At 35.0% G+C, this 24791-nt stretch overlaps 1 protein-coding gene across 1 annotated transcript in view; it reads right to left on the reverse strand.

Annotated features, from left to right (window-relative positions):
• Positions 1–24791, reverse strand: part of TfIIB (transcription factor IIB) — a 117454-nt gene that overhangs the window by 72480 nt on the left and 20183 nt on the right. Inside the window, exons 2-4 of the mRNA XM_090406122.1 lie at positions 22597–22707; positions 19246–19327; positions 19038–19142 (exon numbers count right to left, since the gene is read on the reverse strand). Coding sequence (XP_090262248.1) covers positions 19038–19142; positions 19246–19327; positions 22597–22707 — 298 coding nt within the window. The remainder of the gene's footprint in view (positions 1–19037; positions 19143–19245; positions 19328–22596; positions 22708–24791) is intronic.

The raw sequence follows: 24791 nt of genomic DNA on the forward strand, positions 1-24791 counted from the left end.
CAGAAGACAAATACAGAATCAAGCTTAAAGAAAATTGCTTCTAGAAAATAAGTAATGAAGTATTAATTGCAATGAACTATTATAAGATCTGATACATGCTTTTTGAGAGAACACACAAGAAAATTATGAAAGTTAAGGTTTTGGTCTACACAAGCATTTTTATTATTATTTTAATTAAAGGTAATCTGACATGAAAAGTTGTTCAACCTACCGTGCAACAGTACTATGAATTAGTAGAAAGTTGCAGAGAAAAAAGGAACTTGTTAACAATAGATTCAAATATTTACAGATGGCACTTTAGGAAAAAATAAAATAAGAAAAGCTGTTCCAAAAAACATTCCATCCAATCCATACTGTGCAATTAGAGAGAAAAACAGAGAAGCTGAGTTAGTAATTTAAGAAGTAAGCAAATCAAAAATTGAGATACTCAGTAGATATCCATAATACTATCCAGAGGAAATGTATGAAAGGAATTTAGAATTTGTTGGAAGGGACATGAATCAGTGAGAGATTTTCTTGTTTCTACACATTGATGATGCCTGTTATTTTCAGTATGAAATATCTGTACTTGCATTTCATTAAAGTTAATTACTGTGGTTATCATGTAATTTGTTGTTTATAGTTATGCCACAGGTACCTTCAAAGACTATATTCATGCATATGATAAAAGCTTATTGACACATCACACCAATTTGCTACAGTTGCTCATGTATGGGACTGACATACACACGTCTCTTGATTAACAGTGGTGGAATCCATACCTGGTCTATTATCCGAGTTCACAGGCAGTGTAGAGGTTGACTATTGATGGACTTCTCCTTTACTTAAACAATGAAGTGAGAAAAGAACTGTCTCACACTTCAGAGGAATATGCCGAATATGGGCTGTTTTTCACATTATGGGATAAATACTGGCAATAAGAAAGTATAAAACATGAGTTAACTCTGGGATGGAAATTTTCAAAACCACCAGAGAAATGTCATGCAGACTGGACAAGCCTCTTCTTCTGAAAAAGGCTCATCCAGTCAAAATAGCCACAATGGAAGGGAAGAGAAAGCATGACTCATCTTAGATTCAGCAGTATTAAATATAACTATAAGAACAAAGTAAGCAAGATATTTATTAGGTACTAATGTTTTGATGGATTTCCAAAAGCATTTCTAGAGCATAATCTGTCACAGTGCACAGACACTGGCAACCATGTAGCAGGGGAGAAACAGTTTAAAATTGTAATGGACATAGCAAAAAGAAACTAATGTCTTACTTTTGGCATAAATGCTCTAAAACTGGATTAAGAGAAGTTTACAGCAATTAGGTGGGATTTTGTCTTAATGGTTAAGAAGTATGTGATAAGAAAAAAAAAAGCTATGAAAAGAGCATCAATCTGATAAATCAATTATTAAGTGACAGATATAAGAAACAATTAGTATTAAAGCCAATGTACAGCAAAATGTGAATTACAACGAGCTAGGAATGCCAAGATTAACCCAAGAAGCTTTTACAAATAGAGATAACAGAAACAAAATACACATAACCAATTAAGCATCTGGTATAATTTTAATGATCCAAGTGCAGCTGCAAGAGAATTCAATAAGTGTTTTCCAAGTTCATATGTGAATACTGATCAGTTAGATAGGAAAATATGGCTTAAAGCACAAGATGAATTAATGGCATAATACAAATACAAGAGAAGAAGATATTTGATACCTTAAACACTTGGCAATTGATAAGGTTGGTTGTATGGATGATATCTTGCCCCTGGTCTAAAGATCAGGGGCAAGATATCATCCACTTTTAATTATCTTTAATGAATATATTAAACAAAGATATGGGTTAGTAGGAGTTTGGTCAACATTTCTACCAACCTTGTTATTTGAACACGTTCCTCTAAATACCACATCCTGTTGTTTATCCAACAGGATATCTAATCCACTTTTAATCATTTTTAATGAGTCACTGAGATTAGGAATTCTTTATGAATGGAAGCCTGCAAAGGTTATTCCAATTCATAAAGAATTCCTAATCTCAGTGACTCATTAAAAATTAAGTCACTGAGATTAGGAATTCTTTATGAATGGAAGCCTGCAAAGGTTATTCCAATTCATAAGGTGAATCATCATATAAAAAGTGGAGAATTATAGTTTAGTAATCCTCAGTGCCTTTTTCTATCTCCATGTTTATTGGATTGTTCCATGATTTTTGGTTTGTGTCTTCACAAGTGCACAGTGTTAAACTGTTTTTGATAATGTTAGCTTAAATTAGTGAAACATCAGCTACAGTTAATTTCAGTCACAAATCTTCAACATGAATAATCTTAATGCTGTGACAAAATAACAGAAACATTAATTAGAAATCATATGCAGGATATTATTGCAATTGGCTGAACACTACATAGCATGGATTTGTTTAGTGAAAATCAGTTATGAAAAATCTGCTTACTTTTTATGAACACAAGGAGAAATAGACAACAGTAAATGTTCTGCATAAAAGCTTGCTGACTTTAAAATGCACCACACAGATAATGTACATCTAGTGAGGTGACCGGGAAATTGGTTGACTGATAAACAAGAGGATGTGGTATTTAGAGGAAAGTTTTCAAAACCATGTTGGTAGAAGTAGGGTACCACACTCCTACTAACCTGGATCTTTGTTTAATATATTCATAAATGATCTAAGTTAAGGGGTGCTTAAGGTTCGAAGCTGTATAACTGAGATAGCCTTTAAAGGAACACGGAGAACCGACCAGGGTTTCTGACCTAATGTCCAATCCTCACCTTCTCGTGGTGCACCCTGTTGGGTATCTACCTAGATACTGAACGAACGAGGATGGGTTGGTTGACTATTTGGGATTTAGCCTACCAAATTGTATTCTTACTGGCTTAAACCAAAATACAAAATGACGGTATAACATGAAAAATTTCATGCCGGCTGGGGCGTCGCCTGGTTAAACAAGGCCCCCCCGTTGTTTTCACCAGGGAACCAGGGTGAACAGCGAAAAGTCAACTACTGGAACAAATCTGAAAACACACTCCAACTCAACATCACCAGAGTTAAAGATCAGTACTATCAACATAAGAAGCCTGAATGGCAAAGAAATGGAGCTAGCTGAGGAATTAGATAAGTATCAGATCGACATAATAGGGGTGACTGAAACAAAAAAGACCAAAACTGGTGAGATCTTTCTGAGCAATAAATACAAAATGTTATATTCAGGCAATAACAATCAAGGAAAAGAAGGAGTAGCCATAGTATTCAACACAAAATACGAGGCTAATCTTCTTGAATGGCAGTCAGTCTCAAGTAGAGTAATGTGGGCAAATATGAAAATGGGGAACTGGACAATGAGACTTATTTGTGCCTATGGTCCCACAGAAGGTTCTACTAAGGTAGAATTGGAGGAATTTTTTGAGGCTTTAGAAAAAGCAACTGACACAATGAAAAAGGAAAAGTTGGTCCTTGTTGGGGATCTAAATAGTAGAGTAGGAAATGATTGTCAGACATACAAAAATATTTTGGGAAAATTTGGAGAAAAGAGCAAAGCTAATAATAATGGCAAATATCTGTTGGATTTCTGCTCAGGACATGGACTGGTTATTACTAACACCATGTTCCAACATAAAAATGTGCACAAATTCACATGGAGAGAAGAGGCTAGGAATAAGAAAAGTCTCATTGACTATGTTATTGTTGATAGTGATGTTTTCTCCCTGGTGCAGGACACCAGAGTGTACAGAGGATTTGAAATTGGAAGTGATCAATATTTAGTCTTGAGCAGGATGAAATTGAATTTCATATTGAGAAGAACATGTAAGAAATTTTTAAAGCAAATAAAAGTTGAGCAGCTCTCAGATGTGAACTATAAACTAAAATACACAAACATTATTGAAAAAAAAATGAAAGAGTTTGAGAACAGGAACCAAACCTTGGAGATTCAGTGGCAAGCCTTGAAGAAAACTTGATTGATTCAGCCAGAGGCATGTGGTGAGGTTGTCTGCAAGGATAGAAAAATCAGAACTCCATGGTGACACAGGAAGTTAAAGAGGCAGTGAAGGAAAAGAAGAAAGCATATCAAAAGTTCCTGGCAAATAAGTCAGCTTGTGCTCTTAGAGAATACAGAGACAAATGTAAGAAAGCTAAACACTGTGTAAAACTAGCTAAATAAAAGTCATGCGAGGAACTTTGGCAAGAACATAAGTTGGTAAGATATTCTGGATGTTGTTGAAGAAGCTTAGAAATGGAGGAAAGAGTGCTGTAAAAGGAGGTTAAAGATGATAAAGGTGACATGAAAACGGGAGAAAACGATATCCTTGAAGTGTGGAGTAATTACTTTGAAAAATTGCCAAATGAAACAAGCAGTGATAGCACAGTGGTAAAAAAACACTCAACAGGCATACAATCAGGAATACATATCCATATGTAGAAAAATCCAAAGGCTTGAAATGTGGAAAGGCAGCAGGAGTAGATGATATTCGACCAAAAATGCTGAAGTATGGTGGTATAAAAGTCTTACAGTGGCTGCACTGCATAGTTCAGAGGGGCTGGACAGAGGGACGAATTCCTGATGACTGGAGTAGAGCTCTCATAGTACCCATATATAAAAAGGGAAATAAAATTGAATGTGAGAATTACAGAGGTATTTCCCTACTGAGTGTTCCTGGCAAGATTTATGCCAGTATACTTGAGAAACTGGTTGAGAAGAATTGTGGAAAAACAAGCTGGATTCAGGCCAAATAGAGGCTGTCAGGATCAGATCTTCACTTTACAACAAACAGTTGAGAAAGGATAGGAATATAACAAAGATCTGTATTTAAGTTTTGTCGATCTGGAAAAGGCATATGACAAGGTGCCAAGAAAGAAGCTATTCAATATGCTACAGTTATACAGTGTCAATGGGGCATTATATCAAGCATACTTAGTCTTTATTTGAGTTGCAAGTCAGCAGTTAGAATTGAAGTACAGGAAGATGGTTTAATGTTAAATCTGGTGTGAGACAAGGAATAAGAGAGGGGACAATGTAATTCGTTATCTATATGGATCACAGTATGAAGGAAAGTGGTATTAGACATGATATCAAAATTGGAAATGTTAATGTCAGCTCTTTGTTTTATGAGGACGATGTTATACTTATCAATAAATCCGCTACAAGTCTGCAAGATTCCCTGACTAAATTGAATAACTGTTGTAATAGATGTGGTATGAAGGTCAGCAATAAAAAGACAAAGACAATGAAAATAGGCAGAATCGTTGAAAATGTCAGCTGTGTTGCAAACGGAGAACCTGTGGAACAAGTAAAACATTTCACCTACTTAGGCACAATTTTAGTGAAGATGGTAAATTAAATATGGAAATAGACAATAGAATCAACAAAGCTGGTATGGTAGGAAGTCAACTGAATAAATTCATATGGAATAAGAGAGAAATTAGTCAGAACACTAAATTAGCTGTATACGAGACAGTGTTCAAACCAGTTTTAACTTATGGATCTGAGAGCTGGGTCAGAAGTAAAACACTTGACCAAAGACTAGAGACCGCAGATATGAGAATCCTGAGAAAGATTAGAGGTGTGAACAGATGGCATCAATGGCAATATCATATTAAAAACAAGGATATTAAGAAAGATCTTGACACTGCCAGCATCCAGGAATGCGCTAGCAGAGCTAATCTCAGGGGGTATGGTCATTTAAACAGAATGGGCAAATAAAGATTAGCAAAACAAGTGTTCTCTGCCAAGTTGGCAGGAAAATGACCCAGAGGAAGACCAAGATATAGGTGGATTGATATTGTACAAAGGGCCTTAGATGACAGAAATATAAGATCTGATAATGTTGGAGTCTTGACAAGTAACAGACTGATCTGGAGGAAAATTGTAGATAGAAAGTTAGTAATGATGTAGATTTTTCATGTATTACTATCATATCCTGTACACCCCTTGAGGGTACATGGCAGGAATTTGATGATGATGATGATCTAAGTTAAATATTAAAATTTGTATCTTTATAGCTGATGTAAAGTTGTACAGAGTATAGTTAACTGTTCAGATGACCTAAGTTCTTTAAGGAGGATCTTAAAACATTGGAGGAGTGGACAAGGGAGTGCCATTTAAAATTTAATGTGAAGAAATCAAGTACATCAGATTTTGTAAGTCTATAATATTAGACATACACTGAAGGGGAAGGGGGGGATATCTATGAATACAAAGATTTGGGCATTTTGGTTAATGATTTTAATTTTAAGAACCATACTGGTAAGATATGGTAAGGGATTTATTCAGCAAGGTTTTAATTAGGATATCTTCTCTGAATAGCCTGTTTGCTAGATATCGTAATTAAAACCTTGCTTAGTAAACTCACCAAGGACTGTATAATGATAATTATGATAATTGGTGGGTTAATTACAATCTGACGAATCTGATTGGAAATATATATTTCTTATGTTCTCCAAAGTAGATATTAACAGATTATCCTGTGTCTACAGAATGCCTTATTACAGGCACAGGGCACATCAATCCGCCTGTATGATAGAAGATGGAGTATATATCTGGGTAAATAAACATAAGGACTGCTGTTTGATGTATGAATTGAAACAATGTCTGGAGATTAAAGTTATGAAACATGATAGCCATCTTTTTCTGATACTGGCTAAAAATGTGTGGCAAAAGTAGCTGAATCCTGTGGTAGGAGACTTGTGACTGGAACAGAAAGTCCTCACTCTATGAGTTAATGTTTTGAGGATACTGTATTGCTATCCTCAAAATGCTATCTGGCAGTCCAGCATGTAAGGTTAATAGGAAAAATAAATAAATAAAAATAATACTGATTCATTGGAAAGACATGACTAACATATCTAAGAAGAGCAGATAGTTATAACTAGGTATATATAAAATTAATTATATTTCAGGTTAGCACTAAAAACATATCTAATGTGTCTTTTCATCAGATGCAAACAGTTTAAATATGGATAAAGACAATTCTAGACAGTACACTTAGTGTTCTATATAAAAAAAAATGGATAATTGGGATAGAGGGCGCAACTATGATTTCTATTCCATCCGGTGGTTAACATATTCTTTTTCACATAACATATCTGCATTTTTTTTTTTAAAAAAAATTTTTGTCTTCTTTGTTTCAGTAACACCAATTATGTTGACTTGGTATTTCAATTCTTCTGCAGGTTCCACTTCCTTTCTGTTGATGCCTCTTACATTCATGGTACCAATCTTGAATTCTGCTATTGGTAATTAGGACTTTGTGGAATTTGATCCCTGACAAGGGCAGGGACCCTTGTTTACTAGGCAACATCTCAGATAGCATGAAATTCCATTGTGTCCTATGATTATTTTGTTTTAAGCCCAAAAGAATACAATTTAGTTGGGAAAATTCCAAATTCTCAGCCCATCCTCACTGTTTAGTATTCGGGTAGACACCTAACAGGGAGCACCATGAGAATGCAAGGATTAGACATTAAGTCAGAAGCCCTGGTCAGTTTGGTTCTGTAGGTCTCCCCACAATAGTTTTGTTACTTTCACCCTTAAACAACCCCATATCTTTTTTTTAAATTTTTTTATTTATTTATTTACATCCTGTTCTAGAAGACCAGACATAGAACTTTTTCAACCCACTCATCCACATAAGCTAGATAGGTTGCTTGCAAAGAACAAGCTATTCGATGTGGTATGAACTGTTGATATATATTAAGGCACACTTAAAATTTAATATACAAGATAAGAATTGTTCAAAATAAGGGCAAGGAGTTTTTGTCATTGGTTAGCTCAACCTGGCCAAAAGTTATAGGCACCAGTGAGATTTGGCTGACCGAGGATGATACAGTCATAGGACTAGAAGGCAATGGATATGGTATCGTCAAAGAGAACAGAAAAAACAGGATGGAGTGGGGTAATGCTAAGAGGAACTGAAGTCACAAAGAGTAGAAGTACATTGGGAGGAAAGGGATGAAGAGCACAGTTCATTTGAGGATATGTGGTGTGAGATAGAAGCCAATATGATAACATACGTGATTGGCTGCTGCTATAATCCAGGGGAGGGGAAGATACAATGTAGATGTGCATTCGCAAATAAGTATTATAAGTACATGTTAAGTAATTACTATGGGGACATGGATTGAGAGGAGGAATGGTCACAGGGAGGGAAGAAAATGAAATTTATACAGCTGCTGAGAGAGAATTACCTGAGGCAGCATGTGATGGAGAGGACAAAAGGTATGAGTGTGCTGAATCTGATTAGAGCAAAGAATTTAACTGTAATTTAGTTACACTGCCTCTGCTTGAGGAAAGTGATCTTGACTTGAGAGACTGCCAGACATGCAGAATTTTCTGTTGAAAAGAGATATATGTGGAATTACACAGCAGGTGATCAGAACAAGCTGAGGAGTCAACTTTCAGCAGTGCCATAGCAGTATAAGAATTTGGAAGCAAAAGATATTGGTGGTGTATGGGAGGTGGTCAAGGGATGTTTGAAGAAAGCATTATCAAAATGTATACCCAGAGTCAGAAGGATAAATCATGTAGGAGTTAGATAGATGAATAGCATCATAATTTACCAGGAGTTGCAAATATAGAAAAAGCTGTGGATCAGCATGCCTATGAGCAGTACAAGGCACATGCAAGAAAGGGGAGATCTGTATGGTAAGCAAGACCAAATCTAATTGGGAGCAAGTCAACTGATGAGGGCAAAAGAAATCTTAAAGAGTTCTTTTGCTAAGTAAAAAGACTTCAAACTGAATTACTGAGTGAGCATTTTGCAGTGGTGTACTATCTAGGTGGGGCAATGTTGCAATGTCAGACATGACAATCACTCATCATCAAATTCCTGATATGTACCATCAGGAAGTGTACAGGATATTATGATAGTACTATATGAAAAAATAAGTTACACCATTACTAACTTCTGATCAATAATTATCCTTTAAATTAATGTTATCTGTCGAGACTCCAACATTATCAGAACTTCATGGCCTCATCATGCCATCTTCATGGAAACATAAGATTAAAACACATGCATGCAAGCACTAAAAACAGCAAATGAAGTAGAAGCGAGGAAACTACTGTTTTTCCTAAAGTCCTGATGGTGTCCCCCTAGTGGGCCATATTAGGTGGCCATGGCCACTGGGTTGAAGTTCTCAAGACGTATGTCTCACAAATTTAGGACAGTCTCATACATCCAAATTTGTTGAGGTTTGGCATGTTTCTTAGGGTATCAGCTGAGGCTGATACCATGAATAGTCTTTCAAATTTATACTTGCTGCAGTGTATTACTGTGGCTTTCTTCCACCTTATTCCGTGGCTTGTATCCAGAGCATAGTCTGCAAGCCCAGAGTGGCTGTAATGGTGAAACTGGATGTAGTCCTTGAGTTCAGAAATTCTGATATTCGTTGTCCTGCCTGTTTGGCAAAAGTAGGACAACTTACAGCTGCAAGGGACCTGGTATATACCACGTAGGTCTTGAGGAAGTGGTTGGTCTTTAGTGGCACGGATAACAGATGCCAATTTTCTATATGGTATGTAACAAGGCCAAGTTATATTTATTCAGGATTTTGGTAATTTTTTACGAGGTGCCCCGGATGTAGGGAATGGTGATGTATTTAGAGTAATCTTTTTTGAGAAGGGGGGGGGCTGTGGTTCACTGGGTTTTAGTATTTTTTTGGGGGTTGTAGCCACTGGCTGAGAAAGCATTAAGGATGTGATTTAGTTCAGTGGTAAGGGCATTGTCATTTGAACAGATTAGTTTAGCCCTGTTGTACAGTGTCTTAATAATTCCATATTGTTGTGTGTGTGGGGGGGGGGGATTGTTGGTGAATGTACCTGCCTGTATGGGTGGGTTTTCTATAAACTGAGAAAACCAAAGTTCCATCAGGCTGGAGGGTGACTAGTGTGTCTAGGAAAGGGAGGATGTTGTTTTCCTCTTTTTCCAGGGTGAAATTGATTCTGGGGTGTTGGTTGTTTAAGTGCGTTATGTTGAGAAGTGTATCAGAGCCATGTGGCCAAATAGCGAACATCTTCATCAACGTAGCGAAGCCATATGGTAGGTTTTTGTGGGGCAGAGTTTAAGGCTTTCTCTTCAAAAGTCTCCATAAAGAAGTTGGCCAAGGGTGGGGAGAGTGGTGAACCCATGGCTGTGTCCTCTATCTTTTTGTAGCATTTTCCCTGCCAAACGAAAGCCTGAGTTCATTGTGAACTGAAATAGGGCTGAGATATTGGGAGTAAATTTGGCTTGGATGAGCTCTAAGGTTTCCTTGAGTGGGACATTTGTGAATAATGAGGAGAAGTCAAAACTGACTGTATGTAGGAGTGTACGGTTTTCTACACTGGCTTTTAAGTGGGCCGAGTTTTTTATGTGTGATGGTGTGTTGCTAGTATAGTGTGTGAGGGCTTTGGCCAAATGTTTGACTAATTTGTATGTGGGAGAATCAATGCTATCCACTATGGGACATAATGGCACATTTTGTTTATGTATTTTTGTGAGCCCATAAATACAGGAGGGTCTAGAGTTAAAGGGTTTTAATTTGTTAGTAACTTCCACAGGCCAAGAAGTGACCTTCTTAAGGAGCCTATGGAGGTTTCTGATTTGTGAGTTAGTAGGATTGGATTCAATGGGGGAGATAAGTAGCTCGATCTAACAATAAAGCATTAAGCTTACCTGTGTAGTCAGTATTGCTGAGGACAACGTTGCCGTTCCCCTTATCCGCTTTGGTGATTACTATTTCTTTGTTTTTCTTCAATTCTTGTAGTGACTTGTATTCACTAATGGATATGTTGGTTTTTGGTGGTTTTGCTTTTGTGAGAACACAAGCTACATCCAATCTAATATCATTGGCGATGTGATTTGGAAGGTGGCAGATACTGCATTCAATCTGGATCATAATTTCTTTGGCCAGTATTTTTCTAGGATCAATGGCAAAATTGTGGTCACATGCCAGAGCATTAGTGCTTCAGGCTTCAAAATAATGGAAGAAAGGTTGACTGCCGTGTTGAGTTGGGCTGAAGTTCTCAAGATGCAAGTCTCCCAAATTTGGAGCAGTCTCATGCATCCAAATTTGTTGAGGTTTGGCATGTCACTTAGGGCTGAGGCTGATTACCCGAATGTCTTTCAAATTTATACTTGCTGCGGTGTATTACTGTGACTTTCTTCCAACATATTCTGTGGCGAGTATCCAGAGCATGGTCTGCAAGCCCAGAGTGGTTGTAATGGTGAAACCAGATGTAGTCCTTGTGTTCAGAAATTCTGATATTCGCTGTCCTGCCTGTTTGGCCAAAGTAGGACAGCTTACAGCTGCAAGGGACCTGGTATACACCAGGTAGGCCTAGGGGAATTGTTGTTCTTTAGTGGAGCAGATAAGAGATGCCAATTTTCTATATAGTCTGTAACAAGAGGTCAGGTTATGTTTATTCAGGATTTTGGTAATTTTTTACGAGGTGCCCCCAGATGTAGGGAATGGTGATGGATTTAGAGTAATATTTTTTGTGAAAGGGGGGAGGGGGACTGTGGTTCACTGGTTTTAGTATTTTTTGGATTTTTTTGGGGTTGTAGCCATTGGCTCAGAAAGTGTTAAGGATGTGATTTAATTGAGTGGTAAGGGCATTGTCATTTGAACAGATTACTTTAGCCCTGTTGTATAGTGTCTTAATAACTCCATATTGTTGACTTTTATACCTCCATACTTGAGCATTTCTGGTCAAATATCATCTACTCCTGCTGCCTTTCCACATTTCAGGCTTTTGATGGCTTTTTCTACTTCAAGTATGGATATGTATTCCTGACTGCATGCCTGGTCAGTGTTTTTTACTACTGTGCACTGCTTGTTGCATTTAGCAATTTTTCAAAGTAATTACTCCATACTTCAAGGATATCTTTTCTTCCTGTTTTCATGTCACCTTTATCATGTCTAATTCCTTTCACAGCATTCTTTCTTCCATTTCTGAGATTCTTCAACAACCTCCAGAATATCTTGTCACCTTCTTTATATTTATTTTCTATGTTCTTACCAAAGTCCTCCCAACAGTATAAGAAGCCAAAAGGCTATTTTACCGGCGACATAAATTAAGTTTAAGGGAGATGGTAAATCCCATATTATTCTACAGCCGGGTACGAAACTCGGATCGAAATCCATTGTAATCCTAGAGTTTCATGCCGAAAAAAACTATCGGCAAGCCCAAGTGTAAGTAATCACTTGGGTAGTACAACACCAGGGCAACTCGGAGCAAGCTGTCCTTAACATTCTCTCATAATGTAAACGCAGCTCCTAGGAGATGTATTACTGTTTTACATTATGAGAAGAGGTCACTACCCAGACCGGTTTCAACCCTTTTTGAGGTCTCATCAGTGAGTAGGTAAAACTGGAATATCAAGGTTTTAAGTGAACCGAACTTACATATACCTCTACTAACGAATTGCTAAACTGGTGTACTTATATATTGTAATTACTACTATAAGAAGCCGGTAAAATAGCCAAAAGGCTATTTTACCGGCTTATAAGAACTATTTTATAATATAGTTCTTATAGAATACATAAGAACTATATAAAATATAGTTCTTATTTAGTAATAGTAACTATTTTATGAACTTACATATACCACTACTAACAAATTGCTAAACAAGTGTACTTATATATTGTTATTACTACTATAAGAAGCCGGTAATATAGCCTTTTGGCTTCTTATAGTAGTAATAACAATATATAAGTACACCAGTTTAGCAATTCGTTAGTAGAGGTATATGTAAGTTCAGTTCACTTAAAACCTTGATATTCCAGGTCTACCTACTCACTGATGAGACCTCAAAAAGGGTTGAAACCGGTCTGGGTAGCTGGGTAGTAAACACTTCTCATAATGTAAAACAGTAATACATCTCCTAGGAGCTGCATTTTACATTATGAGAGAATATTAAGGACAGCGACGGAGCTTGCTCTACCTTTGCTCCGAGTTGCCCTGGTGTTGTACTACCCAAGTGATTACTTACACTTGGGCTCACCGATAGTTTTTCGGCATGAAACTCTAGGATTATGATGGATTTCGATCTGAGTTTCGTACCCGGCTGTAGAATAATACAGGATTTACCATCTCCCTTAAACCTCCCAACAGTGTTTAGCTTTCTTACATTTGTCTCTGTATTCTCTAAGAACACAAGCTGACTTATTTGCCAGGAACTTTTGATATGCTTTCTTCTTTTCCTTCACTGCCTCTTTAACTTCCTGTGTCTGCCATGGAGTTCTAATTTTTCTATCCTAGCAGACAACCTCACCACATGCCTCTCTGGCTGCATCAATCAATGGTTTCTTCAGGGTTTGCCACTGAATCTCCAAGGTTTGGTTCCTGTTCTCAAACTCTTTCATTTTTTCATGAATAATATTTGCGTATTTTAGTCTACAGTTCACATCAGAGAGCTGCTCAACTTTTATTTGCTTTAAAAATTTCTTACATGTTCTTCTTCTCAATACGAAATTCAATTTTATCCTGCTCAAGACTAAATGGTGATCACTTCCAATTTCAAATCCTCTGTACACTCTGGTGTCCTGCACCAGGGAGAAAACATCACTATCAACAATAACATAGTCAATGAGACTTTTCTTATTCCTTGCCTTTTCTCTCCATGTGAATTTGTGCACATGTTTATGTTGGAACATGGTGTTAGTAATAACCAGTCCATGACCTGAGCAGAAATCCAATAGGTATTTGCCATTATTATTAGCTTTGCTCTTTTCTCCAAATATTTTTATATGTCTGGCAATTATTTCCTACTCTACTATTTAGATCTTACCCAACAAGAACCTGGAGGAAGCTGGATAAGAGAAACAACTACTCACTGCTAGACTTTGCAAAGGCATTTGACAAGATTCCACATAGAACTCTCTTGCATATATAGGAGCAAATGGGAATGGATATGAATCTGGTGATGGACAGATATCAAATAGTGGTTCATGAGGAGTTGAGTCCAGGAAAAGACAGGTTAACAGTAGTGTACCACAGGGTTCAGTACTTGGTCCTCTATTGTTTAATTTGGATATCAATGATATAGAAAAAGATCTGAAATATTCAGTTGTTTGCTGAATTGGGAAGCATGATGGTAAATGATGTAGAGATCCAGGGATCTCTACATTCAGGATGATTTAAATAGACTATCAGTATGGACAAAGATAAATGGCTACTAGTTTAATATGGCAAGTTTAAGGTGTGAATTGAAGGAAGTATAGGAAGATGGTTTAATGTTAAATCTGGTGTGAGACAAGGATGTACATTATCCCCTCTGTTATTCATTATTTATATGGATCACATAATGAAGGAATGTGGTATTAAACCTGATATCAAAATTGGAGATGTTAATGTCAGCTCTTTGCTTTATGCGGATGATGTTATACTTCTAAATAAATCCGCTACAAGTCTGCAAGATTCTCTGACTAAATTGAATAGCTGTTGTAATAGATATGGTATGAAGGTCAGCAATAAAAAGACAAAGACAATGAAAATAGGCAGAATCATTGAAAATGTCAACTGTGTTGTGAATGGAGAACCTGTGGAACAAGTAAAACATTTCAGCTACTTAGGTATGATTTTTATTGAAGATGGTAAATTCAATATAGAAATAGACAACAGAATCAGCAAAGCTGGTATGGTGGGAGTCAGATGAAAATTTCATATGGAATAAGAGAGAAATTAGTCGGAACACTAAATTAGCTGTATACGAGACAGTGTTCAAACCAGTTTTAACTTATGGATCTGAGAGCTGGGTCAGAAGTAAAACACTTGACCAAAGACTAGAAACCGCAGATATGAGAGTCCTGAGAAAGATTAGAGGCGTGAACAGATGGCATCAATGGCAATATCATATTAAAAATGAGGATATTAGGAAAGAACTTGACATTGTCAGCATCCAGGAATGCGTTAACAGAGCTAATCTCAGGTGGTATGGTCACTTAAATAGAATGGGAGAGGAAAGATTAGCAAAACAAGTGTTCTCTGCCAGGTTGGCAGGAAAACGACCCAGAGGAAGACCAAGATATAGGTGGATTGATACGGTACAAAGTGCCTTAGACGATAGAAATATAAGATCTGATAATGTTGGAGTCTTGATAAGTAACAGACTGATTTGGAGGAAAATTGTGGATAGGAAGTTAGTAATGATGTAATTTTTTCATGTAGTACTGTCATATCCTGTACACCCCTTGAGGGTACATGGCAGGAATTTGATGATGATGATGAAGTTTAAGGTCAAGGCACTTTGGAAAGAAGAGATCACAAGCTGTGTACTATGTACTGATGGAACTGAACTGCAGGGTAATGATAAGGCCAGGGACCTTGGGGTGATTGTGTGCAGGGAGTTTAAGTTTAGGACACATTGTGAAGATAGCCAAAACAGCATGGATTACATGGTTGTTGACGAACACAATGACAAGCAGGGATAGAGAAGTTACTGTTCCCCTTTATAAGGCTACATCTGGACACTGTGCAGATCTGAACACCTGGATTCTGTGGGGCTGAAGAAGTACTGGAAGGATTCAGAGGTGAGTCACAAAGATTGTGGCAGGTCTATAGAATGCTCCCTACAAGATCAGACTGACAGTCTGTGGGCTTCAAATATTAGCTGATAAGCAAAAATGAGCAGACACAATAACAGCATATAAGTTATTAGAGGGGTTTTATAGAACTGAAATTGAAGATTTCATTCAGTACATAGTAGAAAGGGAGAGAATGATGGATAATGTATGGAAGAGTATGGGTGTGGTGAATGGATTGCCAATGGTGGTTTCGAGTGCTTCATCAATGAATGAGTTGAAGAAGTATGATAGGTATTGTGTGAATAATGGATCTCCCAATGAATCTTCTAACTCCATGAGGGATACCTGTATAATAAAGAGAAATTCCAAATCTGGGGGGGGGGGGTATTTAATATGAAGTTATTCTTCATGTTTCCATGTAATATATAATTTTGTATCTTATTGTAGTATATCTCATTTGTAATATATCATTTTGGATCATTTTCATTAATAAAAATAAATGCCACTAATATGAAAATTACATAAATTTGAAATGTCTGAATTAAAAAACTAGCTTAATCACATACCAATACTCAGAGATGGCTATGTGCATCACTTATCAACTTGAAAACCTAGGAGATATAAACAGCTCGCTATATTTTCATATAGAGTAGATAGATGCAAACTCTAGGTAGCAGAGAAATAGTTTATTGTGCAAAGTTTGATAGAAGAATTTATGAGGGATAAAAGACTGATCCACCACCCCATACCTAGGAAACAAATGAAATAGTGGGAAACAGCATAAACAAAATGACAGGTAATAAAACAAAGGAAATGACAGGAAATTACACTGATACAGAACCAAAAACAAAAATTCACAACATTAACAGGAGATAAAGAAAAGAAGAGAACTATAAAATGAAAATAAGAATTAACATTTAAGTTTCAAAGCATTATATTAGCTTAAATTAATGACAATTACTTGAAAGCTTCATATTGAACTAAAGATGTGGTCTGTACCATTAAAATTAAAAATAACTTAAAAATTTAGGCAGTCAAACTGATTACCTTCAATTAGAAAGGGCAAACATGAACAGCTCTGCATTAGCAAACATAAGGATGATGACTGACATCATGTGTAAACAAATCAACTTCCTAAATGGACAAAGACCTAATTGTGGACATTCGATCTATCCAAATTAGGAAGTTGAGAATTGAACACATCTCCTATACCAACTTTTCTTTTCCCCTAAGGCTGACAAATGCAGACTAGCTGTTCATCACTTGTGTCTTTTAACTGGAGGTTACCAATTAATTTAAACTACTGAAACACTTCAAAATTAAAACACCAATCCTGCATTTTTTGGTTTATAACTTCATGCTCATCTACTTCTTTTTTGTATGTTTCCCCATTACTGTTTGTACTTTTCTCATGTTATTTTATGTTCTTTATGTTTGGTTCCTGCCAATCCTTGTGTTTTATCCTCAATATACACTTTTCTGCTATTCTATCTTCACCATATGATTTCCAACTATTTCTTTTTTTTTTTTTTTTTTACTACTTAAGCGCAGTTACATTTTCTCCTTTCATTTTCTAGTTTTAACGTAAAAAGCAAGTTAATTTTATTTGGTACTTTCCAAAGGATTAGTCCCAAGAGCTGTATTTTGTGACATGATTTGTGAGGCAATTCAGTTCACTATCACAAAAGTTTAGTGCCTTTACTGATAGTTTTCTATAATTTTTTATAGTGCAAATCTATTGTACCACATAGGTTTTCATCTTTACCTGTATCACTAAGAAAAATCTGTGAAACAGATCTACTATACTTATGATGAATATCTTATTAAAGAAACACAAGAAATTTGTCAGTTAGAGGCTGATTCTAAAACAAATAACAAAGTTTACATGTTCAAAGTAAATATTTTCTTATCTTACTTTAAGCAAAAAAGAATATTCCGATTTGTCATATGGGAGAAAGGGAATTTTTTCATATTTCTCCTCAAATATCTTTTTGTGGAAGAAGGGTTTGGAAACAGCATATTTTGTTATTTAATAATAAGAAAAGGAACTTTTCAGTATTGCTAAATGACAAAAGTATTCATTTATGCAGTTCAAACATACCTAATAAAACTATTCTGTGTTTCAATATTTCATTTTAACATTGGTTTCAATAATGAAATACTGAGTTGGCATACTGAAAAGAACTTTAAAACAGGAGGCAAAATCACATAAAGTTCTATGCTAATAAAGTTTTTTTTATGTGAATTGTCTTCCAGTTTTATAATTCTTTTCAATTTTAACATTGGCAAGGAAGATTAGTGTAATGGAGCAGCCGTAAGGCAGATTGGTGTGGTCTTTGACAGAATCCTGGGATATCATATAATAATAATTAAAAGAAAGAATTTTTCAAATATCTCTCTCTCTCTCACACACACAACTAAACAATATTACACACAACCGACTCACTATACCAAATTTATAGGAACCAAGGGAACAGCCTCTTACAGCAGACAGCTACTGTTAATTTCTTTTAGCATAGCACCATACCTATAGTATTCTGGTTGGGCCATTACAGTGGTTCATCATAGTTGACTGTACACAATGGAGCACATATACTATAAAATGACATATGATAATAGTTTGAAATCTTCACTGAATGGTTCACAACAAAATTTAATGCATTTCAAGGCCAATAATTGATAATCAGATATACAACCATGGATATCCACATCTAATATAACTTGCAGCTACAGTCAGTCCCCAACTTATGACAATGTTCCATATTGCAAGCCAAAAAGCATGCAAGTCAGAAATCACTATATATATATATATATATATATATATATAAAATTTTCATTTCTAATTTAATGGTTTCTTTCTTTTCCAAAACCCCAGAAGAAGAATCACTTTTTGCTGGATGGCCAATTTCACAAAAAAACATAAATGAAAAGATGTTATTGTACAGCAGATAAAGATTTTTTTTTTTTTTTTTTTTTTTTTGGATTTTATGACCAAGTGTCTGAAGTTGAAAATAATATAAGATTAACATTATTTGCTACAAGCAGGGACAAATTGTCTCATGCTGTACTTGTGGGCATGCTACAAATCATAGCATGTACTTCCATCTAAAGCAAAATTACGTTGACGGGGGCAGAACGAATCTGTTTCTGGACATTAGAAACCAATAATTAAAGAAAAATCTATTTGGTAATTTAAACTATATTTAAGCTAACTAATAATAAACAGTGTCTGTATATATATTAACAGCTTAGTACAAGAATGAAAACAACTACAGTGAAAAACATTTCCATTCCCTATAACAAACATTGTACTGTGCTGACTCAAACATTTCCCCACCTACCCACTGCATGTTTGCAAGCCAAACAAAGTACAATGGAAATTTTATTGTAGCACTAACTACAGCATGAATTTTATTTTTTAGGACTGGATGGCCATCGTAAATAAGAAGTCATAAGTTGAAGGCTGACTATATTAATAGTTAATCTTTTAAAAGTGTTGCTCAATTTATATACAGAGGCAATACCATACTTACTGTTCTCCTGTTTTGATACTTGGGCACACCGGTTTCGTCAAAACTAGCTTCACCTGTCCCTCTACCAATTACTGTAGACAGATCGCTTCCATTTAATAAAGGATTCTAAAATAACAAATGAGAAGTTTGGTAATACACTGAAAGGTTGTAATTAATGACAAAAATAAAAATGTACAATAGAATATCCATAAACAGCAGAAACATTTACCTCTGCAGCACCAACTCTGGAAGGATCATGATCAGCTTTCTCATTGCTAAAGGTTCGCCATTCAGATCCAACATCAACAACTCTGTTTAAAAATTCAGTCATTTAAATTTACTATTTATGTCATATTTTATTTAGTTATTTTAGCTACGATAAAGAATAAATTAAAGAGAATAATGCTAAGGTTGACTTAAAAAAAAAAGAGAGTCAATTTTAAATATGCTCATCTTTTGCAGACAAATAACTGGAGTATGATGAAAATCAAAACTGACACCTATTATTAATGCAGAGCAGGTTCTTAAAAATGGATAATATATTCACTGACTCCGCAAGGGTATGCATTAAAAAAAAGTGGTCTAACTTCGATTTCCACACTCAGAAGAATGTGATAGAAACGATGTTATCTTTTCAACCAGCAAAAGGATCTTGTGTGGTTAAACATTAAATCTGCTAGTACTGGTGATATACTGACCGAGAAAGAGTAAGAAGTGATGCTCAGGATTCTTCATATCAGTTTGCAACTTTTCCTCCCATGCCATAGAGTATGTGGGGGGGGGGGGTGAAAGAGAGAGAAAGAGAATTTATCACACAGTTCTTTTAGTATATAAAGATCTTCATGGATTAATGGTCAGTTTTTGTGTGAAAGCTGTAGAAGTTGTATAAATTTGTAGTGTGTGTGTGTTTCAGTTTCCTTTCAAGCTAAAAGGTAGAGCAATGTATATTAATGATCATCAAAATCAAGATGGCTGCTGCTTTGTCTATTAGAGAATGAAATTTTGATCTTAGTCATTTTGTGAAAAGTGAGGCACACTACATATAATCATTGAATTATGTGGATTTTTTAAGTGGATGGAAGAAGAGTGTGGATGACATGTGACTAACGTGGAATTGTTGGGCAGTGACATATCAGTGACTGAGGGCGAGGGAGTAGTGAGAATGTAACAAGAACAGGTGTTTGTCTGATAGCTAAGACATATGAAAGAACAGCAAGTGAGGAGTAAGAAAGTTATGAAAAAGCAGACAAGTGATCTGGTGAAAGAGTCATTGATGGCAGTGTGAATGACATAAGTGATATGGGTGTAGCAAAAGTCAGGAGGAGCGAATGTGGTGTAATAGTAGTGAATGACATAATAAAGAACAGTAAGACAGAGGAAGATTTGAAACTGCAGAAGAACAAAGGCAGAATAGCAAAGAAGCTAGTATGCAAGATATTAACATGAGTGAGGATATTGGAAAAGAAGTAATAAGATTTAGGAATAATCTGAGGTGTGTGTGCAGAGTGAGATAGAACATTTACATAAGATTGGTGGTTGGAGGCATAAGAAACATCTCAGTGACTATGTTACTGCTGATAGTAACTATGCTGGTTCAGAATACAAGATGGAATATGAAATATAGGATGTGTTTGCCATTTAGTTTTGAGCATGATAAAAATGAATATCATATTCAAAAGAAAAATATGTACCAAAGTTTTAAAAAATCATAAAGTCAAATAGCTTTCAGAAGCAAATTGAAACTGAAATATATAAATATTGTTGGAGAAAAACTAAAAGAGTGAAAACAAGAACCACCTTGCAGGCAGTGTCAAACTGAAGAAACCAATGACTGATTCAGCAAGAAAGGAATATGATGTAAGTTCTTTAGATGGATGAGAGAAAAATCCTCACTTAAAAAGACAGTTTAACTTCATGAAAAGAAAAGAACAAAGCATAAGATAATACACAAACTGAAGATAAAAATATTATTATTATTTGACACCTCCAGGGAGTCAATATTCTGGATGATTATGGTCAATGCTTCAAAAGATTTAAGTGATAGTAAGAGAAGCAGGGAGAGAATAATCAGGAACGAAATCCAGAGTCCATGATAAAACATGAAGTAGAAAAGTCATAGGAAACCTGAAATGTGGAAAAGCTGATGGAGTAGATAACATATAAAAAATATCAAAAAATATCAAAAAAATATAAAAAATGCTCAAATATGGAAGTATAAAAGTTCAGTGTGAATGCACAGATAAACCATGATACAAAGCAGTACTATCATAAAGGGCGATTTCAACTAAAAAGATAAGACTGGAGGGAAGCCAAAGTGTGCAAGATGAGGGGAAGAAGAATTTATAGAATCACTGATAGAGAATGATCTTAAGAAATATGTGAATGAATATTGGATCTAGTAAAATAATCTGGGACTCTATCTTGCCATAAATACTGTTACATTAACCATGCTACCAGCCAGGACGTATATACACGTCCACATTTCCATGGATGCGAAGAGCATATTAAAATTGTAATACTATTGATATTACATTGAAATTTATGATGGATATGAAGCTTTTGAGGGTACGTATTTGATCTTTAATGGCCGGTAAGGTGGTTAATGGAACCAGGCTTATACCCAGTTCCTTTAGTGGCACTGTGCATAGCCAATATTCATGTGTTTATCAGTAGAGAGAGAGAGTTGTTGTCCAGCTGTATGGGTTAAAATGCAGTGGAAAGATTATGAGAAGTGTAGTTGTAATAGTATTTCACAAGGTTAGAATGCAGCCACCTGTTATTTTTAACGAGCTAAAAACACTTGGGATCAGTAAGATGTTTGTGTATCAGACTATTAATCATTATAATGATATCTAACAGTCAAAGAACAAGTCAACCACACTGTTAGGACACAACAGCTTGTGAGGGCTGTGAAGGCACACCTCTGCTGTAATTTTCTTACCTGTATAGCCAAAAAATTTATATGCACTATGATATTTAACTCGGAAATATTTTTTAAAATATATACATAAAACAATATTAAATAATATTTACAGTATTTTTTTGCAAATAATAATGAATGCATAATAATATAATTAACTATGTGACTAAAGCAATCAGAAATGCATGGTATAATAATTAAAATATCAAATATAGTTATCTTTCAATTAGGATCATGAGGTACAGAACAGTAAGCCAGACATGAAGTGAGAGAGGGTGTGAGAAGTTAACTGTCTTTGATATCTAAAATATCAAAACAGCTTTACATGTCTGGAATTTTTTTAAAAACTATTTGGAAAGAAGAAAATGCAAAATTAAATTTACTTGACTGCACTTTTCCACTACATTAGGTTAACTTCATTTGTGTTTGCTTCTTGGTAAGAGAATGTTTAAGCATTTTTTTTTTTAATTTGTATTTTTTTTTGATACTATCAGTTTCAATCCCTCTCAAGATGAATGGGCACAAAACAAGTGATGATTAAAAGAAATTTTATCATGCTATTATTGCAAATTTAAAAATGACAGGATCAGAACTCTGTACCAAATTAAGTACAAACTTAATCTGAACTAAGAAATAAATTATTTTCTACAAAATACAAACCTGTCACCAACTACAAGTCCACATTCAGGACAGATCATATCTCCAGCTCTGTAGTCTTCTATAAGAGAAACTTCAGGGTGTGATGGACACACTACCTTTGCAAAGGAATTTCTAAAAAAAAAAAATTTCATACTACACTTTGACAAAATTTAAACATTTTGGATACTCTAACTTAAGGATTTAAAATAGTTTAAAAGGCAATAATTTAAAGAAAGTGGTTCTGCAATATCATAACTTCCACAATGCATCAGAAGAAGAGAGACCATTTATAGGTTCAATTTTAGCTGTGTATTAAAGGAACTTTTCCTATATTTTACATTGGTTTCTCAAGTTAGTCAAACTTTGGTGCATGTAAGTCTTCACCATCCTGTAAACTCAGGATTTTAACACCAAAACTCATACTATTTCAGAAAATAACTGCATTAGAAATACTAAACTGCAGATGCTGCCTATTATATTCTTCTTAACCATATCATTCAATGATCCTAAGTAGGTGTTAAGGATACTCTGCTAGTACCCAATTATGTTAACTTATTAGTTATGTAACAATTTTTTCGCAATCTATTATTTGCCTAATCTCTGATATGGATAAATCTTATGATTTTGTCTTCTAAGGCACTGTTTTTGAAAGCACAGGTCATAATGCATTAGTGACCACAAAAGTAATTGAGCAAGTTATGCCAGCTTACACAGATTATCAAAAATATTTTTATACCCTTACTGGAAGGACCGATAATAGCCGTTTATCATACTTAAACTTAGTAGCGATATTTTAATAAAACTATGAACATTTTCTTCACATTGCAATCACTTAGTAAAAAATTTTCAAATCAATCTACAAGCTGGCACAAAATGCAACATTGATAAAATAATAATAATAATAATAAAATTAAATTAAATTAAAATGAAAAAAATAGTATTTTCTCTATATTTAAATACTGTAAATTCAGAAAATACCATATTCTCATAAGCTCTCCACTTTTACAAAACTTTCATAGTTCCTATAAACATTTGACTTTGAAATAATGTTGGATCTTTTTGACACTGTTTCTCTTCTGTATTTAATTATTAATAAATGTATGCATAATATTAACCTTCTGTTATTTATAAAACAAAATTCAGATATCAGAATAAAACATATGTCCTGTAGTGGATCGTGACAGGAAAAGTTTGAGAAACGTTCTAACACACTATTAACTGCATTGATCCATTTAGAACTTGGTCTTCATCTTGCCATTCTGTCAAGATGAAGACCAAGTTTCTGGTATTAAAAACTTTTTTGCTAACCAATCCTTTCCAATTCTGTTCAATACAATCTCAAATTAACTCAATACATTCTTGAATATTAATGATGTCACATTCATTTCTAATATCTTTGCTTTTAATATAATTGTGCCATACACATTTACCTAATTTTCCTCAGAAATCTCCATCTCATCTCAAATGGCCAGATGTTTTATTTCTAACCCAGCTTTCACATCCTGTATGTGAAAGTTGGGTTAGAAATAAATTCATCGCATGTCAATTTGTCACAAATGCAACTGATCAAAAAAACACAATTCACAATTCTTTCATAATTCATCAAAAAAGTAATGATAGCTAACATTACTCAAGATACAGATAACACATGTAAATAGTCACGGATGCGTAATAATTTTTTTGTTTTTTTACATTATTCTGTAAAACCATCATCTAAATTCCTAATAGCTTTTCTCAAGGAGTGTACTGAATTCTCTGATGGTACTACATAATTAAGTTTATATTATTAATCCCCCCCCACCACCACCACCAATTTTCCTCCAAATCAATCTGCTTTTGCCATATCTTGATCGGTTCCATGAAAATTCATTGAAAACCGTTCTCGTAAGACAGTTTACCGAACGTCAATTCGTTGAAAAAGTAATTCATCAAATAAACAATATTAATCTAAAAACAATTTAACGAATGGCAATTCATCAAAAAAGCAATTTACTAAATAAAATTCATCAAACCACAGTTCATCGCACTTCAATTTGTCACAAATGCAACTAATCAAAAATACACAATTCTTTCATAATTAATCAAAAAAGTAATGATAGTTAACATTACTCAAGATACAGATAACACATGTAAATAGTCATGGATGCGTAATAATTTTTTTGCTTTTTACATTATTCTGTAAGCATACCTGCTACTTCATTATGTAGATGGTGATT

Source organism: Typopeltis vanoorti, chromosome 16 (assembly GCF_054136105.1).
Source record: "Typopeltis vanoorti isolate ZY-2024b chromosome 16, IOZ_Tvanoo_1.0, whole genome shotgun sequence".
Lineage (NCBI taxonomy): Eukaryota > Metazoa > Arthropoda > Arachnida > Uropygi > Thelyphonidae > Typopeltis > Typopeltis vanoorti.